Raw genomic sequence first — 18283 nt, 5'->3', positions numbered from 1 at the left:
GACCCTGGGGATGCATAACCCACGAATAGTAGTAAGCATGCGCCCTCTCAAACTGACCAGAGTTCAGGGCTGTGATGACTCATGAGGCAGTGGAGGGCAGTGAGGGAAAATCTGATGGTGATCAGGTTCCATTGAATTGTTCGCCGAGAAAGCCTCTTACTGGTCCAGATGCATGTCAAAAGATTGGGTGCTGTAGCAATTTGTCACGGGTGAAGTGGGGTTATAAGGATGATATCTGCTCGCACTTTCAGTGAGCCTCTAGAAAGATGGGGTTCGGAAGAGCGGTTGAAATGTCTTGCCAGGACAAATTTCTCACGATAATCGCTATGGTAAATATTGTGAGGTTCGCGGGATGGTGGATTATGAAGTCCACAGTCGATACTTATCCGCATTTATGTAACACCTGTATTCCATTAGAACCAATAGCATAGTGCCGGCGGAGCTACCAGTTGAAATTGTTGCCACCGATACATGCTCCACCGATTTGTACTACTGAAGTACTGATGTCCCGTGCGCCTGTCAAACAAAGGTTATTGGTCCATCGAGGCATATTACGAAGTTCCCTAATATTTCATACCGGTCGAGAACGAGCATATCCAATTTCGACTAGGGCTGCGTAGATATTACACAAGTATCGAGACCCTTGGCTTGAGCGGTGGACTTGGTACTTTGTAGCCATTCAGGGAACATAGTTCGGTACTGACCTGATAGAATCTTTCAGGCTCCTAGATCGTCAATAAGCACCGATTACTAACTCTACCATAGCCGACTATCCTCCCAATAGGACAATGAGATCCTTTTCTAAGACGTAAAACGTTTCCAAGGTCGAACGTCGATAACCAACTCTAGGTCCAGACGTGGTAGATGCCAGAGACTCGAATTTCTTCATTGGTTGGACGCGCTGCAGCGTGTTTCGGCGGTCAAACCATAATTAAAAGACGAAGAAGAGCGAAGGCAGTTCGCAGATCGTTCGCGAAGCGTGTACCTGGAAGAGGGGACGGAAGAGAAGAAGTTCAAGAGCTCTCGGTCCGGCAACTTTGTGGGCAAACAGCCTGTACAGCCACCGCCTTCCAAATGATTGCTTCCCAGCGTATTCTTCCTCGAATCTTCCACGCAATCTTGAGCCGGAACCGCACCAGGGAAACCGCAGCACTTGGTATCCATGTTCTGACTACGGAAACAGCCTGTAATTCATTATTGATTCATCATCGATTCATAACAGTCGTGGTAAATTGTACGTGACATTGACTCGGGCCATTCCGCGCTCCTCGAGCTCAGGCCCAGCTCTGAGCATACGTGAAAGATGCACTAAGCCAGGGGCCGATGCTCTTCCATAACAGTGGGCTCCACGTACCAAACTATTATCGACAGTCATGGGCATTTCTAAACACCTAACCGAATTCCGCTCCGTCGAATTGACCCAGATGCCTTATCTCCTCGCACTTGGACTGCGTCCTCTGCGGCAGCAATACAGCAATCCAACAGAGTCTCAGCATTGCCTATCGATCCGCCTGACGGACAAGTCATCGGGTGATACTCACCCAACCCAATCATCATCACGAGCACAAGTCTCTAGTCACCAGGTTAAACGAGTCGGGGCGGAGTACGAGATGGATGAATGACTGAGCATCCTCACGGAACACGACGGGGTTTCAATTCCGGAAAACTGCTCTACCGTTGAATATGATGATCTCGGCTGAACTGAATACTCGTCTCGTTCCAGGACCATTCGTTTCAACGTTCATCCCATAACGATTTGCGTCCAGATCTCTTTGCGTACTACTGCGACAATTCAAAATCTGACATTGTGAATACTCTACATCTGAAACAAATCCACTTGACCTAAGTAACATGTTAATGTGATTTCCGCCTCCCCGATGACCGATATACGAGTGATACCTCCGCAAGGAATGACAACGCATGCGCACTCAGTCGAAGTAACACATCCTTCTGATGAAATTTAGAGGAGTACGTATACGCATGTCCTCGGTCGAATTTCATATGCGATGGGTCATATGCAATCCATGAATGATTCGCTACGGCTCGAAATTCGCTAGTTGCCACCGCCAGTAGTCGCAACTCTAAAAGCACCAGGGCATAATGATGATCTGCTGCTATACATACTTGGGCACATTGTCACGTAACAGCTTTCCACAGCTATGCCGGGACCAGTTGGATTTACGATGCACTGTTACACCGAATCAAGACGAAAAGCGCAACCGCCGGTACGTTAATGGCGATAGGCAAAACGATGGAGCAAAAACTTGTTCAACAAACAGAAACATGATGGGATCGAGTCGTACGTGGGACTTTCTTGGTTCGAATCCGGATCTTTGTCGTCTCGGTGTTACGAAAAAGACTTAAACATTTTTCAAAATGATTATGTTTTCCACCAAAGAAAACCGGTTAAACAACTCACTTATGTCCTCGCGAGCGCCGAACAATCGCGTCACCCTATCTTTAAGGGGTTGCCCTTCGTCTCTGCGGGTTGTGCATATCTGATCTGATCATAGTGATCCTCCCAATCCCTCTCCGAAGCCCTACCTCAATCTAGAGCACCAAAAAGAACCAAAGTTCGGAGGTTACCACCGGAACCTTGTTAAAATGAAGACACAGTGGCTGTGCCTCAATCTGCGCTAGCACAATGATATTATGGTCAACAGAGACGGCATGTGATTACCCACTTATGAGAAAGCACGGGCACGAGCAAAAGTGACGCCGAACCCCAGAATAAAACTATATTCCTTTCAACGAGAGCTGTCGATGGCAATTCTGATTTTGCGATTCAATGTAGTTGATTGAAATCGAACATATGCATATGCATCTGGCCCGTTCGTATTCATTGCACCAAGTACCCAACGACGGGGATCCAGGAGGAACTTTCCATCCGGAGCTCTTCCGATGAAAGCGTTTTTGCCTCTTTTGTGACTGCAGATCAGACGGTTAGTAGGGGCTTCTTTGTTTATCACAGCACAAGACCAGGAGCGGGTGGGAGAAAGAAGGGGGACCATCACAACAGCAGCTACACGAGACCTCCTACACAACTGGAGTCCAATGCGCCGAACAAGCAGCTCAGGGTTCAAGAGCATTGAAGATGGGGGGAGTATCTTCTTTGCCGGGCCAATCAACGTGAGATCAACACGTAAGAAAACTACCGCGGTCGACAAACAGAGACAGTGTTGTGAAACCTACCTATATGAACAGCATAACATCGTGAGAACACCTTTGAGGCATTTCATGGCAGGCAAATAAAAACCCGCGCTCTCGGTAGTTTTCACAGCAGTAGTTCATGCTCGTACGAGCTTGGATGACGAGGATCAGATGCCGATAGGCATCCTGATTGGTGTGATCCTGGTGTGAACGAAGCTGTCATCCGTGGGTTCAAAGACGACACAAATAAACCACTGCATCGGAAAGATCGAGATGGCTTCTGATCTTCGAGAGAACGGCGACAACGTATTGTAGGGCAATTTGCGGCAGAAGACGAAAGATTTAGCTGTGAACAAGATCTGATGATGGAAAAATAGTAGGAGTGGGAAGTCGTGTTGAAGCAAGTACAGTTAACGAAAGTCGGGTTGATGGTTCCGGCCTACCATATGTGCGGTGCATTGAATAGAGGGGGTATCATCGGAAACAATGGCATTGAGTCGGTGAATGGGTATGGGGAAAACCAAAAGCATAAACGGAGAAATCAGACGGTGCGTACTGCAAACGCTATACAGATACAGATGACTGAATCCTGATAGGACATCCGATGAGTCGTACGAAACATTTCAGCGGTCGATCGCGATAACGTGAACGTACATTCGAAAATACCTCTTGGGCGACAACGTCCGAATCTTCCCAGTGGCATACCATGTCCGCTCTACCATCAAACGGAATCAATGTCAAGGTCAGTATACCCACGAACGGAGAGCCTCACCGACCACCCTGACCCAGATTTTCGTTAATCTGAGTTAACACGATATACTTGCTGGAAACGCGTTGCGGTTATTGGCAGTCCACATGTGTTGCGCGTGAGAGTCGCTCACAATCCTGTTTTCTGTATTTCGACCATGCGTTCCTTTACGCGCTCTCCTATTTCCTTATCCAGGCTTTGACCCGGTCCCGTTCCCGTGGCTCCGGCCAGACTGCAGAATGGAGGGTTGTCGACATTAGTTTCTTCATGTAGGCCTTCAAGAGCTCAGCGTCGAACTTTGGTCGTGGTGAGGATACCTCGGAACGTGGCGTTGGAGGAGAGCGCAGGCCAGCCGGGTTCGCCATAGTCGTGAACAGGTTCACCGCTCGAATCTTCAGGGCGACGAGAAAGTGTGACGCGTTTGTTTGGTTCGTATTTGGCAGCAACCTCTATTACCGAGGGTCCGCTTTCATTTTCTTGCAGACTCCAGTTGCAGACTGTCGGCTATTACATTCATAGAAAACGTTCTGTAAAGATCTTGCAAGTTTTCCGTGTTTTTAATTCTGTGGACAAGACGCGAGGCAATATTATTGCTTCGAGTTGTTTCCTATTTGGCCAGCACGTGTCTTTTACCGAGTTTCACGTCTGGCGCCACCAGCGCGCAACGCAGTCACTGGCTGTTGAATTCACCTTCTGTCAACGTCCGCTGCAGCCTGAGGTAGCGACCCATATCCAATCAACATGTCTTCAATATCCTTCCCTTCGCCTTCGCCTTCGCACGATACCGACGACGATGGCCAATTTTATTCATCTATGTATGATACCAGCGCATCGTTCACTATGAATCCGCTCTCCTCCCATCCACCACGCACCCCACGGACGTCTGTCGTGTCAGTCATCATCTCACCACGTACATTCAAGCAGTATATACACTGAGAAGACTGAGGAGGAACAACAAGAAGATGGCAAGGCCGAGGTTGACATTGACTACGTGGATGACGACAGCGACAAGATGAAGGAGGCTGAGAAGAGGATTTTACGGGAGGAAGTATGGAGAGAAATGGTGTTGACGAGCAATGGTCGGGACAAGGCTTTCGTATGGTATTCACCACTTTGTTCGGAGTACCTGCCTAACAGTGTCTGTTCAGAAACTAATCCAGTACTCACTCCGGATGTATCTCTATTTCCACAAATCTTTCACAGGAAGACTACTGAGAAGCAAGACGCGCTCGCCTTGGGAACAAGGTCTCGTTAAGCGCCTAGAATCCACGATATCGGGATTTTCTTTCTCAAGGTATGTGTACGATATGTGTTGACCTCCCAATATTGCAACTGAGCAATACCATAGAAAGCTGCTCCTTCTCTTCAACTGGTTGACCCCGCTGACAGCAATAATGGCCCAGAATTCTGCTCCTATTCCCTTCGCTGCGTCATCTTCAAAGGCAAAGCCTTCTCGACCACTTCTACACGCTATTCTCCATGCACCACCTCCGGTACTACTTGAACTTGTCAACGCGTTCGCCGACGACATGTACGCGCTTTCCCTAATAGGTCTTTTGGGCAAACGCACAGGCGAACGTGCCGGCAAATTTGCCGATTGGTGTTGGTTGCTTTCCACCCTGGTGGGGCTAGTGGAAAATGGAGTGGAGCGACAAATGATTGGGGGATTGCAGTCTGAAGGTCGGCGCTTTTTATCCCACTTTCATGGATCACGACGCTGATATAGGCTGTAGTGGAATCCCGTTTATACAAGGAGTCCATGTCAGGTGCTACTGCGAAATCAAAACCCAAAATATCGAAGATTGATGAGAAGGAGCTGGAAAGATTGCAGAAGCAGGATTATTGGCTGCAGATCACGAGAGCCAAACTGGTCCATGGACCTGATCTTCGTCTGTGAGTGTTCAGAGAGTGGATTCGACCGCGGACATTGACTTGCTATATAGCATATGATTTGTTCCATTTCAAACGGGGGCGAGAGCCAGTCAAGGCGTTTACGGGTCTCATGGCGGCTATCCTGAGGTAGGTTTCTATTTCAGGTATCAGTATCATTTCGTGTCTTGACCGCGTATCCTCAGTTCTGCAAAACTGTTTGATCGACACAAGAATTCACTAGCAAAGGCGTTATCAGTGACATTGTAGGGGTTCCATCTATGCTGCGGCATCTGTTTTGTTTCTCTTGTATTTAGATATATGTTTTCTGCTATTATTTGCTATCACATGAGCATGGAGGTCTGATTGCTACCAGAAACGCCAGCGCGATGGTGCTTGAGACGGCGTTTCAGACACAGAAGGTTGTTGGGATTGTTGGCGGGCGGCGTGAAGTGACTCGACCTCTGCTTCGAGTTCTTTTACGCGCCTATTGGCGTCATCGAGAAATTTTTCATGAGACAGGGAGGTCTGGACGAGTTGGAGGCCCTAGAGTACGGGGATGACTATAAATAGGACCAGCGCCTCTGATAGGAACGTACAAGATATACGGCAGAGCCTAGAAGAGTAATTGGAACCATGGCAGGGACGAGGTCCGCATACCACTGAGCATGAGGGGATCGTTGGGTACTGTACCGACGGACAGCAAGGGGCCGGCGAGGAAAGAAAGACCTCATGACTGGAAACAGTGACTGAGTCAGGTGGAGCAACAAACGTGCAAGATGCTAACCTGGAACTCAGCTGCGACTTTTTGCGATAAGGCGTGATTTTGGAGCACTGGTTCAGGCCCGGAATATCATTTCCCCATTCGTAATTCCAGGAAAATACAGAACACACAAAAGACCCACCTTCTTTCCAATGAATGAATGACCTTGCTTCGGCTCCTAGTATCGCAAACTGCTAAACGTACTGGCACTGTCGACGAAGAGTAAAACCAGTGACAGCCTGACAGACGCGAGCGACCCAAAGGGGTGAAATATTCTGTGACGTCACGCGTGACTGTTGCCTGGCACTAAAGCACTGCGATTTCTTTAGTTTCGCTCCACCCCGACAACTGCCAGCTCGCCTGCCTTTTATTTCGCCAGAGCTCCCTTTACCTGGCCTTCTTACCACGGACTGGTTTCCATGGACAGCTTACATCGCCAGCCTGCTCTCGATATCCTTCAAGTCTCCTCTTCACCCGTCCGTTCACTATCCAGGGACTCGTCGCCAGTCCATCGCCAGTCCCAGTCGCCCTTTCGATATCTTCATGTCTCCCAGGACAGTGAGCCAGAGCTCAACGAGAAGCGACCGTCTTCTCCTGACCACAGTTCTCCGCAGTCTGCCGTTCCCGCAGGCTCTTCGCAGCCTACACCTAGGCTTATCTTAACGCGTCCAAGATCAATGCGTCACCATTCAAACAACTACACTCGCCCCCGGGGTCTACGGATAGCTAATCTACTGAAGCCTTGGGTTCCAATCATCTTATACGGCATAACCAGCCTTGCTTTCGTCTTTGCGATCGCTCTCTATAAAACAGAAGTGTTTTCAGGTCAGTCATTCGCCTTGATCTACATTTCATATCACTCATAAATACCCACTACACAGCTCTGGATGAATTGTCGCGGTGGCTACAGGCCGATGAACATTATGGCCACGCCGTTCTTTTCATTTTGATATTTCTAACTACAATCCGTAAGCACGTGTGTATGCCAGGCAATTCACCGATATCTAATCATATCCGCAGCTCCCATTCCGTTGATATTCCACTCTTATCATTCTTTCCGGGTATACGTTTGGGCTCTGGACAGGCGCTGTAATATCCTACTTTTCTGCTTTAGCAGGCGCCCTCGTTGTCTTCACAGTCTCTCGATCTCTCCTCAACGATACCATCACACGTTGGCTAGACTCAGCTTGTACAATGAAGCGCGTTGTTCGCGCCATTGAAAAGCGACCCAAACTCCTTTTCCTTATTCGCCTCGCACCATACCCCTACAATGTCATGAACTGCCTCCTTGCCGCCGCACCCACGCTTTCCCTCCGTACCTATACCATCTGCACTGCACTATCGCTATTTAAAGTGATCATTCATACTAGTGTTGGCGCGTCGATACATTCGTTTAAGGACTATCATGTGACGCCATCATCATATGCTGATCAGGGTGCAGAGAAGGATACCAGTTCGGATACGGTAGCACACATGTGGACGTATCTCGGTATCGGACTCTGTGTGGCGATTTTGGTGTATTTGTCGTATGTTGCACGCAAAGCAGTCGACGAAGAGTTGGAAGATGACTTTCCGGCGATACGGCAAGCGGATTCGGAAGAGCGAGTTGCTTTCCTATCTCCAAGAGGCGACGTAGAAGCCGGATTGACGATGGACGACATCGATGCTGATGAGATGGCAGAGTCGCCGTTTAGGACGCAACAGGTATTAGTTACTTGAACGATTAAATGGACTCGTTGTATAATTTCGTTTCTGTTTTCGCCTATGTACTCACTCATATCACTTAACTTACGCGTAACATTACTTGGACCATACATATTACACTCGTTTATATTTTTGTTTAGACCATTCCGTCTTCTGATGGTGTTACGCCGCGTTGTGGTTGACCTCGCCTTTTTTATCACTATGGTTATATAGGGATCTACGGGCAGTTTTTTGATAGACGGAATAAAATTAAAGAGCATTTTTGTTTGAACTGAGGGCGGGTATTCACCGCAGACCGCAGATAGGACCTGGACTGGATCCGTTCATTAACAGGAATACGTATTCCTGCCGGATAGCTACAATGACGGTCTAATCGTAAATGGCACACGAAAAGCTGACGTTACTTAGTTTGTTGTAAAAGCGCTTAAAATTGGGTTAAAATAAGGTTGTACGTAGGCGGACAGGCAGGGGGTGGTTGTACGCCGGCCTTGCTTCGCTCGCTTCTACGACGATCGTTTGTAAATGTAATCGCAGGTCCGGAACCACTTCAAGGGGAGGAGCATCAATTCCTGGGCCTCGACGCCCGCCTTCTCAATTCCGGTCACTTGAATACTCGTAATTAGAGCCCCCGTTACAACTTTGCCTCTCCTGCGCCCCCATTAGCCTTCACCTCCCTCTGTCTCCTTTCAACAGGCCACACTCACTCCGCCCCGAAGCCGAACCAAAACAATGGCCCAGCCTTCCATTCGGGGATAACTCCACGAGAGCCGATCAGAAGATTCTCAAAGAAGATCGCACATCAGGGTTTTCAAACTCTTATTTATTTATTTGCTTATGTCCCGATTTGGGAGACGACTTAAGTACCATTTATTTTTGAATTAATGGTCACAAAGATAGCCGGGCTCGATGATCGCAACGGCAACTTGCAGTAGGGGAACGTAGTGATATATTTATTCATGAACGGACGGACTCTGGCTCGTAATTTCACCTTATACTATTTCACCCAGGCCGTTGCTCTCTCGGTCTCTGATAAGCGTGGCCGGGAACCCTCCAACAGTTTGACGTTCCGGCGTACAAACGACAGGAATAACAATTTCAAAACATATCAGAGTACATAGTCCCAAACACACGATGAAAAAGTATCCGTGGCCACACAGAACGCGATGATGACACGGGCGGCAGATTTAGTGCCAAGACATTCGGAGGTTGATCGACTTGAAGGGGGAGAGGAGACAGGGTCGCAAAGAAGGAAGATAAGTATACAGCATCATCCCTACTTCCTCTAATCGTTCTTCGTGTGCTCCCCTTGCGTTGGTAGCTGATGAACAACAATGTTTTGCTACATGTTTCTGGTCCTTGAGCAACTAGTACCTCTTTGTATCATTGCTCCCAGCCTAAACCTAGTACTACTGGCAGGCGCCAATCGAATCTAATCGACGTTAATTGATCCCCTATCGCCAGACGGCAAGGCCTGTAACAGCACAACAAATTCACGTCAAAGAGTATTATCCCTCCCTCCCTACAACGTCCGAAACAGCTCCCCCTCCCTTAAACGCTTTCCCTCATACGGTTCACGGATGCGAACATGCGGGGAATCGCTAAGCACTTGGGAATAACAAATTTCGAAAATCCTAGCTTCTGATCGATTGGGACCATCATATATGGAAATCAGCCAAGTCTCGTTTCGCGGCTTGAGGGTTGAACATTCAAGTCAAAAATTGATCACAAGTACCGACGATAATATTAAGGAGACAGAGCCTGCTATGGAGATCGCAAATGAAGGGAGCTAAAAAGATGTCGCGCAACTGCCTGCCAGATCGACATGGGCAACACGTCCATATGATGAACAGTTCGGACATTGCGGGAACGATTCGGAGGCTACCTTCAAAAATAAATCCATTGCATCAGATTCCTTCCTGGCCGAGAGTCCATTATCCAATCTACAAAGATACCTAAAATCCCCCCTACCCTACATATGACACCATCAATCATGCAATCAGCCTCCGTCAACCGCAATTGGTTCCAACAGCTTGTAACATATCCCATGTCAGAACAGCATGGGAATCCTTGCCCGTGATCGCTGCGTATGCGGAACCTTCATATCGTGGGCAGTTGCCCTGCTGTAACTCTGCAAAGTCCATCTTGGTCCAATCACCAGGCTATGAATAGCCTTCGGAATTTTCCCTGGGGGTGTGATGGGTCCGAGCAAGGGGACCGCTCGATGAGGGTCTCTCGGACCACCCCTCATCACCAAAAACCTCCGTGCAATGCATTGTATTGAAACAGTTCATTTCCGCAATGAAAATACGTATGCTAGGGTATATCCACCCGAGTCAAGATATACAGTGACATGGTCAAAATATGAAGGGTACTACACATGAGAAAGAGATACAACACACACACAGAGTGAAGGACGATGTTTAAAAATAAAAGTCCGCGACAGCAAAGCAAAAACAACAAGACAAGTGGGGTGACAAACTGTATGAGATGGGAGTCGTGATCAGTAATAATAGAAATTTCGTCTGCACAATCAATCGTAAAAAAGCATCGCTCCCAACGTCTAGGGGTAGAAGGCGCGTCTAGATCTCCTTGGTAAAAGCACCAGCACCGGGTCCAGTCAAGTGTTCATTCATCTGTACGAATCCAAAATCCGGTGAGTCTGAGTATTTCGGAAAGTCATTAACAAAAGTGTGACATGGATGGGCTTGACAAGTTAAACGACTTACATCGGTTGATATCAGTCTCACTCCCGAATCCCTCCGTGACAGGAGGTGTGTTTGCCTGAGAACTCGACGTGTGAGAAGCGGCGGAGATGGAGGAGGTGCTTGTCGAGGGCCGTCCGCCCGATGTGGAGGGTCTGTAGTCATTCATCGGACTCGAGTAGGCAAACTCAGCCTGGGGACTGAAGGAATAATGGTCAACCGATGGTAAGACCGACGGAAGTTGGATCATGCTCCGAACACGGGGAACATTGCCGCCGGCAGGACTGTGATGTGAGTGGGAATGGTGAGGATGGTGGTCGTTGCTCGGTTGAGGAGATGTCGACGGACGCTGGTGTTCCGACGGATGATCGTACATGGGACTCGGGTACGGACTTAACGCTTGGCTGTGACGTCTGGCCCGGCGAATGCTAAGAGAGTTGGAAGGATAGGGAGATTTTGACGAGGAGGTAGGGCGAGGAGGGGTCATAGGCCGATTGTGATGGTGGCTTGAACTAGGACGAGAATTGGAATGGTATTCATCTTGGTAAGGCATTGAAGAAACTGAAGACATTGAATATCCGGTCGTGGGACGGCTGTGACTATCCGGAGAAAGTGATGAAGCAGAGTGCTCAGTCTGCATCGGCATAGAAGAGAAAGGCGACGAATACGAGGTATTAATCGTCGGCGTGGGACGAGAGTAACCTCCATTGCTACTTGGGTTAAGCAACGAAGACAGGCTGCCGTTGTGAGACGAACTCCCATTGTTGACAGGAGGGAACCAGCTGCTGTTTTGCGGCTCCTGATACGAAGACGGGTATGGATTGGCATTTCCGTAGGCGAACGGTGGTTCGTCGGCGGCCGGACTAAGAGAATGGTGGCCAGGGTGGTGCGAAGGCGCGTGGTTATACATGCCACTTTGCGAAATATGAGTGGGTGGGTCAGAAGGAACAGTGAGAGGCGGCAAGGCAGACCGGTAGTTGTTCTGACTGTTCCAGCCACCGGGAGCAGGGGCAGCACCGTTTTGCGAAAGAGGTGTGTAGGAACCTGGGGCAGAGAAGCCGCGAGCACGGCCCATAGGACCAACTTTGTGAGATTGAGGGACAGACAAGGGAACAGGGCCCATGCCAATGGCTGAGCGAGGTGGGGGTATACTGAGAGATTCCTGGGTATCACGTTTGCGAGGTTTTGGGAGCCGAGGCGGGACACGGCGCTTGAAGTTGGCAACGACTTCAGGAGGAGAATGACGGTTCAAGGTTGGGTGAGCTAGGCGACATGATTGAACACAACAGCAATAGAAAATAAAGAAAAAGAACATACACCAAGTACTTGCATCCGGATCGTCGATTGCAGGGTCGACGTTCCTCAGGTTGACCTTTCGCATGAAGCCGTAGATCTAGAAGGGAGATAGATTGGTGCATGGCTCGGGATGTAGACAGGATATGAAATTACATTTAGTTGGCGGGAGAACGAAGCGAATCGTGATTGGCGGTAGATGCTGGGAAGAACATGTAGAGCAAGCTGTTCAGGTCGCTCGACGATAATATGTTCGCCCTGTGGATCCCAGCGTATCATATGCTGGTTCTCTGGTCGCTCTAGGAGGCTGAAGACGAGTCAGCACGATACTGACGAGAGAGCAGAGGCAACATACGCGTAGAGTTTTGTGAGAAAGGTCGCCTGAGGCTTGGACTCATTTTTGGGTGTCTGGTGCTGGGACTTTTGGTCGCCACTGGCGGCAGGGTCAGGGAGGTCATGGTCGTCGTGGTCGTCGATGAGCTGAGAAGGGTATAACATGTTGTTAGGCTGAGAGTAATGCCTTGGGGGATAGAGGTCGGCCATGAAGGAGAGGGCTAAATATGGAGGAGGGCGAGGAGGGCAGGACGCATCCCGTTATCCCGTTATAACGGTTATAACTTTGAATCCATTTAATCCTTATTATCCAATATCATTAATTATTATTTCATCCAAATCGCCCCAAAAATACAAAATGCGGTGGAGAAAGCACGTTAACCCGTTAGGATCGAGGACGTAATGATTAGGTAATCTAGATGAGATCGATCATCTCAGATCCGGCTCTCGATGCCGTAACATATACCCAAACTCTGCTGCCTCGGCGCCGAGGTATCACGCTGGTCGCTGCCACTGCCATTGCTGCCATCAGCTCTTCGATACAGAACGTTTGCCAGCGTAGCTAAAGCACCAAACGCAAAGCCAGCCATCCAAAGTAGCGTATCACCGTGTTAGCGTAGCCAGTGCGTAGATACACTACATACCGTATACATCGCTATCTGTGCCGTCTTTCTTGATCCCTTCGTTCCATCCAGTTCCCATTAGTATATTTAGCAAAACAAAACAATCTACTCTCCATCATAATGCAAGGTAACACTTGAAAATGCGCCAAATAAGTCTTCGTCCGATGCCCCCATCCCATCACTAGTCCCAGGTGCTCCTTCCAGGTGCAACGACTGAGACTCCTTCAGATGGCGGAAATTAACTGCATCTACTCCATTCGACGACGACGGGACAATCTATTCAATAGTCCGTTAGTACCGTTGACAGCCTAGATCAAAACCAGACAATCTGATTGAACGCGTGAGCCCATCGTCACCCCATGTGTGAATTATCAATCCGACTCCCACACCAAAGTGAAGAAAAAAAATACGAATCTGTGCTATCCACTCACCGGAGGTCGAGTATTCCTTAGCAGGCCCCAGTTTATCTTTGCAAACCACTTATGCTGCTTCACCTCACTAGCACCACTTCGACTACCCAATCGCGTCCGCTCGTTCTTGTCCAAAAGCCGCGTGATACAGTCTTTCCCAGCACTAGGCAAAAAGATATTCGTTGAGCACGTAATTCGGAACGGGCATCAATTATCCGAATCTCAAGCAGCGCACTCCAAAAAAGTAAAGGGAATCTGCAAGGACTCTCTTCACTCACCCTGACACTTTGGGAGATTCCCGAAAATGAACTGGTATCAGCCGGATGTTGTTAAACGTATCTGAACGCTCTTGCCCCTTGAATGGTGTTGTTGCGTACTGTGTACGTGCGTGTGAGGTCGTTACACTTAATCCTGCATTCCAGACTCACTATCATCTCGTAAATGAGTATCCCCAACGTCCACCAATCCACAGCCGCTGTATGACCTTGCGCTAGTATTACTTCAGGTGCGATGTATTCTGTGCACACGTCATTTAATCGAGCATGGACATTGACGGATTGATACGCACCTTCTGTACCAACGAAGGAATTTGTCCGAAAATTCGCTGTACATGACATTGTATTGATTAATGGAACCTTCCGACACGTTCAATCACCATCTCGGAGCCAGGAAACAGACTATGTCGACTCACTCCATTTGTCTCGGAATGGACCATGGCAGGCATAGCGCCGACATCGTTCGATTGCTTCGCGAGGTCGAAATCCGAGAGCATGATATGGCCAGATTGATGTAATAGTATGTCTGCATACCAGTCAATAAAACGGCGCGTTAATGGAGGGGGAATGCACTAACTTTCCGGTTTCAGATCTCGATATATAAAACCCATAAGATGAAGGTACTCCAACGCGGCGGTTACTTCAGCTGCATAAAATCGGGCTGACTCTTCGGGTAAACACTTGCCCGGACGCGTCTGCAGTGCACGAAAGAATTCTCCCCCCATACAGTACTCCATACAGAAATACAGGTACAGAGGGGATTGGAATGAATGATGAAGGGTGACAATAAAGGGATGGTTAGCAGTCGCAAGAATCTCTTGCTCCGTGAGAGCTCGCTTGATCTTTTTGCGCTCGATCATTTCTTTTTTAGAAAGAACTAGAGGAAGAATACGAAGGAAGAAAATATAGATGGTTAGTAGAATGTGTGTTAGCATCATGGCCATTAACGTTACCTTTCATTGCAAACAACTTCCCAGACTTCTTCTCTCGGACCAAGTAGACCTTGCCGACATCACCTTTACCCAAGAGCTTGACTTTGACGAAACTTGAAGGGCCGACTTCAACCTTGGGAGACAATCAGTGGCGTGTAACAAGCACCGACTTAGCATATGATACACACCTGACGGACCTTAATAGAATTACTCGAGTACGTTCGCCTGAAGGCAACCTTGCCTGGTCCAGTGTCGTGTAGATTACTTGTGCTCAGACGAGTCTTGCCGAACGGAGGTGAGGGTAGCTTGGACGAAGTCGCAGCAGGGACCTGGCCTCGCGAGGACACGGATGATATTGTCTCTAGCGAGTCTGTTCCGTTCTCCATAGAAGTGGTAGCGAGAGGCAAGGGCGGAGGATTGTCGGAGGGAGCTAATAGACCGTTTCTTGTTGTGGGTGTTGATGGAGACGGTGCAGAAGTTCGGAAGAGACCCTTGGCATTGGGAGCCGAAGCCACCCGTCGTATGAAGCGAGTCATGGATTTTGGAGAAAGCAAGGGCCGTGAGCTCGTCGCGGTTGTCGAAGATGTTGAAGGCGAGGAAAACGCCTTGTGAGGCTGTGGAAGAGGAGGTGTATGATTAAGGGTATTAGGGTATGGTGGTCGCTGTCGTTTTTCGGATTTGGTACGCGGTCTCGAAGTCTTGGACGATGACTGGGGTATCGAGTCGCTGGACTGGGTGTTTGACGAATTATATGATGAACGCGCAGAAACTGAAGTTGGCGCCGTGTTCACCGTCGAGCTCATCGCCGTAACTGACGCATTAACGGCCAGTTTTTTGGACGAGCTGTTGAAGCGAAAGACGGATTTCCATGACGAATCTATCGTTGGGGGCATCGTTGACCACTGCGAACAGGGTGAGCTCTCAGGGTGCCCTGACCGCACAAATTAAGTCTCTTATTATGTCAGCATAGATCGCGCCGACGGCGCCGTGACTAGTATGGGAGTCTTTCAGTCTTCATTCATCTCTAACAGGCTGAACTGGCGCTGACGAAGACCTGATAAACTGCATATATACATACTTTGCGCCTCTTGACCGGTCCGGAAGAACTGGAAAGCAGCTACTTAACGCGCTCCCGGGCAGAACAAAGTTCCCCGATCATTAAATGCGCTGCATATTAATATGTCGAGCTTGCACTGTCTATCTTCCACTGACTACGACCGTCCAAAACATGTAACGGGGTATTGATCGTGCTAAACTGCACTTGAAACAGCGTTTAGTTGATCAGATTCATAGGTCTTACTGACACTAATTTGCCGTGGGGAATAGGAGGCTTCAATTCTGCGGAGTCCCAAGTTGTTTAAGCCTATGATCCAAAAAATGATAAAGGTTTGAACTATATTACTACGAGCAAGACGTTTGCCGCAGTTCTATAAGGTTTGAACATTATTCCAAACTTGGTCTGGCCGAAGTTGCAGATCTCCTGGCATGGACTAGCCACAGTGTCTTTACTGCGTCCGCGTCGCGGTAGCTGTGACGACAAAAGGCCCTGAAGGTGCGCGTGCTCCCCGGAAGAGCTTATTAAGAACAAGAACAATATATCATCGTCGGAGGGGCAATTCAACACATGATCCTGAGAGTTGTCTTGGTAAACGAGAGCCTCCACGGGACTAATCAGAATTTCAGCAGAAAATCGACAATCACATTTTGCATATGCAGTAGTACGGATTAGCTGGCCATATGGGGCAACGACTGAATAGTTCCACAAGGAATCGGCAGGTCCTAGAACGTGCACCACATTGATAATGGTGCTCAGATGCCGTCTCGGTTGCCAATGGATTCATGATAAATGTTTGCGCAAAATGATAGCATTGGCATCGAATATCACTGGGAGCTGCGACAGCTTCCGTAGTAGAGTGATTTAGCCTGCTGGTTCTTCCTATCGGGCTCACAGCAGTTGATGCCGAGTTCATACAAGCATTAGTCGAGGTTGGGAAGACAACCGAGGTCCATAGAAACGACGACAGCAGGCGAGCATAGGAATACTTAGATAAACAAATAGGTGGAGGAGTGGAATTTCCGAAGAATAGGCTGCAATGCAGGCTTCAGAGTCGAGCAGGGTTGTAGTACCGATAGTAAATAGAGTGTGAACCATCAACTTCCGAACAAAGACGTCAGTCGAGCCAGGGTTTCAATGGAAAATTAGGCAGCGCCGGACCTGTCCCAATACAGAAGCCCGACCAGCAAAATATTCGGATAAACGTTAGATTCAAAGCCTTAGGCCCAGGAACGCTCGCTTTGACACATCGTGAGGAGACTTTACGCGTCATCGACAGCCTGAGAACGATCGTTGAATATTGCAGTTAAATAGAGCTGTCCGAAAGAAGACAAAGAACTTCCATCGGTTCCGGCACAAGTTTGCTGTCCAGGGACGTGCGATGATATGCAAAGAGAATGGACAACGAGGCTCAAGGCCTTGCGGTCGTAAACCTAGCGTAAGATCAGAGGCGAATTGGCTGAGGTGCTGTAAACCATAGGTAAGTGTTGTCTAGTCGTTATGACGGAAACTGATAGAATGATGCAGAAGAAGGGTACACAATGTGCAAAGTAACGGATGAGCCCGAGGCGAGCACCAGCAGAGTCCTGAAAGTCGCCCTTTTTGGATTCAAGAAAGGTTGCTGGATAACAAGAATAGGTCGCGAAGCCTTACTGTCTGACAGATATATGAAGCGGGCTTAAAAGGCTCTGTCAGAGTGGCGATACAAGAAACAAAGTAGCACAAGGATCCTGTACGCACTAGCCGCGAGCAAAGCCATTAAGAGCATGAGAACAGTGCCTTTGCTCCGCATAAAGTGGTCCAGGCAGATCGCATACAGAAGAATTTAGAGACGGAGACTCGAACTAGGAAAAGGTGACTTTCCAGTCTGCCGGGAAAAATGGGATCCAAACGCGAAGACCCCACAATAGTTGAAGAGCGGCCAACACTGGTCAGGGAGATGAACGGAAGAATGTCCTTGACATGATTTACTTACGTATTTGTGAAGTCGAAGATTGGGTGTGGCGTGAAAGTCATCGTACGACAGATGATGCCGGGGAACTTGAATTAAGGCCGAATTCGGATTTTGTTATTGGTTAGCCCGGAATCGCCAGAAAACGGATGCTCGAGATTTTTGTGAGGGTGAGTGAACAAGCGGCAGTGGCTTGTTTGAACTTGTCGAGAAATTCGAAATGGGCACAATACTATCACGTGACATACGTAACACCAATTCCTATGGCAACTCCTCCTCCTCGACTGCCTGAACTTGATTTTGATGCTCCAGACCCTGCGAAAAATACGATAATCGACCCACATCTATTCAGTCGCCTCCCTGGACACGTCGACTTGCAACATGTACACGTACACCGTACAGTGGCGCACCTTGAGGTAAGTATTTCGAAAGAGTACTCCACAACCTCAATAAAACAGCCTAAATATTCAATCCTA

General features: G+C 48.5%; 6 protein-coding genes across 6 annotated transcripts; 2 read left to right on the top strand and 4 right to left on the bottom strand.

Annotated features, from left to right (window-relative positions):
- Positions 1 to 3691: 3691 nt before the first annotated feature.
- EV420DRAFT_1616767 (uncharacterized protein) lies at positions 3692 to 4263 on the bottom strand (the record flags this gene model as incomplete). The annotated part of the gene is made up of 5 exons (XM_060475162.1): positions 3692 to 3739; positions 3805 to 3865; positions 3923 to 3973; positions 4032 to 4072; positions 4102 to 4263. The coding sequence occupies 5 exons, from the start codon at positions 4261 to 4263 to the stop codon at positions 3692 to 3694; spliced, it is 363 nt and encodes a 120-aa protein (XP_060338320.1).
- A 376-nt stretch (positions 4264 to 4639) lies between these two features.
- On the top strand, positions 4640 to 6037 carry EV420DRAFT_1616766 (uncharacterized protein; the record flags this gene model as incomplete). The annotated part of the gene is made up of 7 exons (XM_060475161.1): positions 4640 to 4788; positions 4823 to 4994; positions 5047 to 5192; positions 5247 to 5578; positions 5632 to 5787; positions 5842 to 5917; positions 5974 to 6037. 7 exons carry the CDS (start codon positions 4640 to 4642, stop codon positions 6035 to 6037), a joined length of 1095 nt encoding a protein of 364 aa, XP_060338319.1.
- A 99-nt stretch (positions 6038 to 6136) lies between these two features.
- Positions 6137 to 6501, bottom strand: EV420DRAFT_1635308 (uncharacterized protein; the record flags this gene model as incomplete). Its single annotated transcript, XM_060476425.1, has 2 exons — positions 6137 to 6313; positions 6367 to 6501. 2 exons carry the CDS (start codon positions 6499 to 6501, stop codon positions 6137 to 6139), a joined length of 312 nt encoding a protein of 103 aa, XP_060338318.1.
- A 303-nt stretch (positions 6502 to 6804) lies between these two features.
- Positions 6805 to 8566, top strand: EV420DRAFT_1502555 (uncharacterized protein). Its single transcript, XM_060471128.1, has 3 exons — positions 6805 to 7355; positions 7412 to 7498; positions 7615 to 8566. Exons 1-3 carry the CDS (start codon positions 6950 to 6952, stop codon positions 8247 to 8249), a joined length of 1128 nt encoding a protein of 375 aa, XP_060338317.1. The 5' UTR covers positions 6805 to 6949; the 3' UTR covers positions 8250 to 8566.
- Positions 8567 to 10813: 2247 nt separating this feature from the next.
- Positions 10814 to 12772, bottom strand: EV420DRAFT_1616765 (HSF-type DNA-binding-domain-containing protein; the record flags this gene model as incomplete). Its single annotated transcript, XM_060475160.1, has 5 exons — positions 10814 to 10893; positions 10961 to 12199; positions 12254 to 12329; positions 12386 to 12536; positions 12585 to 12772. The coding sequence occupies 5 exons, from the start codon at positions 12770 to 12772 to the stop codon at positions 10814 to 10816; spliced, it is 1734 nt and encodes a 577-aa protein (XP_060338316.1).
- A 98-nt stretch (positions 12773 to 12870) lies between these two features.
- EV420DRAFT_1502550 (Pkinase-domain-containing protein) lies at positions 12871 to 15708 on the bottom strand. Its single transcript, XM_060471127.1, has 9 exons — positions 14991 to 15708; positions 14824 to 14935; positions 14448 to 14747; positions 14287 to 14396; positions 14164 to 14230; positions 14024 to 14112; positions 13874 to 13971; positions 13617 to 13758; positions 12871 to 13461 (listed from the first exon to the last, which is right to left on the bottom strand). The coding sequence occupies exons 1-9, from the start codon at positions 15693 to 15695 to the stop codon at positions 13291 to 13293; spliced, it is 1794 nt and encodes a 597-aa protein (XP_060338315.1). The 5' UTR covers positions 15696 to 15708; the 3' UTR covers positions 12871 to 13290.
- Positions 15709 to 18283: the final 2575 nt, after the last annotated feature.

This window comes from Desarmillaria tabescens, assembly GCF_030435595.1.
Source record: "Desarmillaria tabescens strain CCBAS 213 chromosome Unknown EV420scaffold_2, whole genome shotgun sequence".
NCBI classification, from domain to species: domain Eukaryota; kingdom Fungi; phylum Basidiomycota; class Agaricomycetes; order Agaricales; family Physalacriaceae; genus Desarmillaria; species Desarmillaria tabescens.
This window is presented reverse-complemented; position numbering and strand designations above follow the sequence as displayed.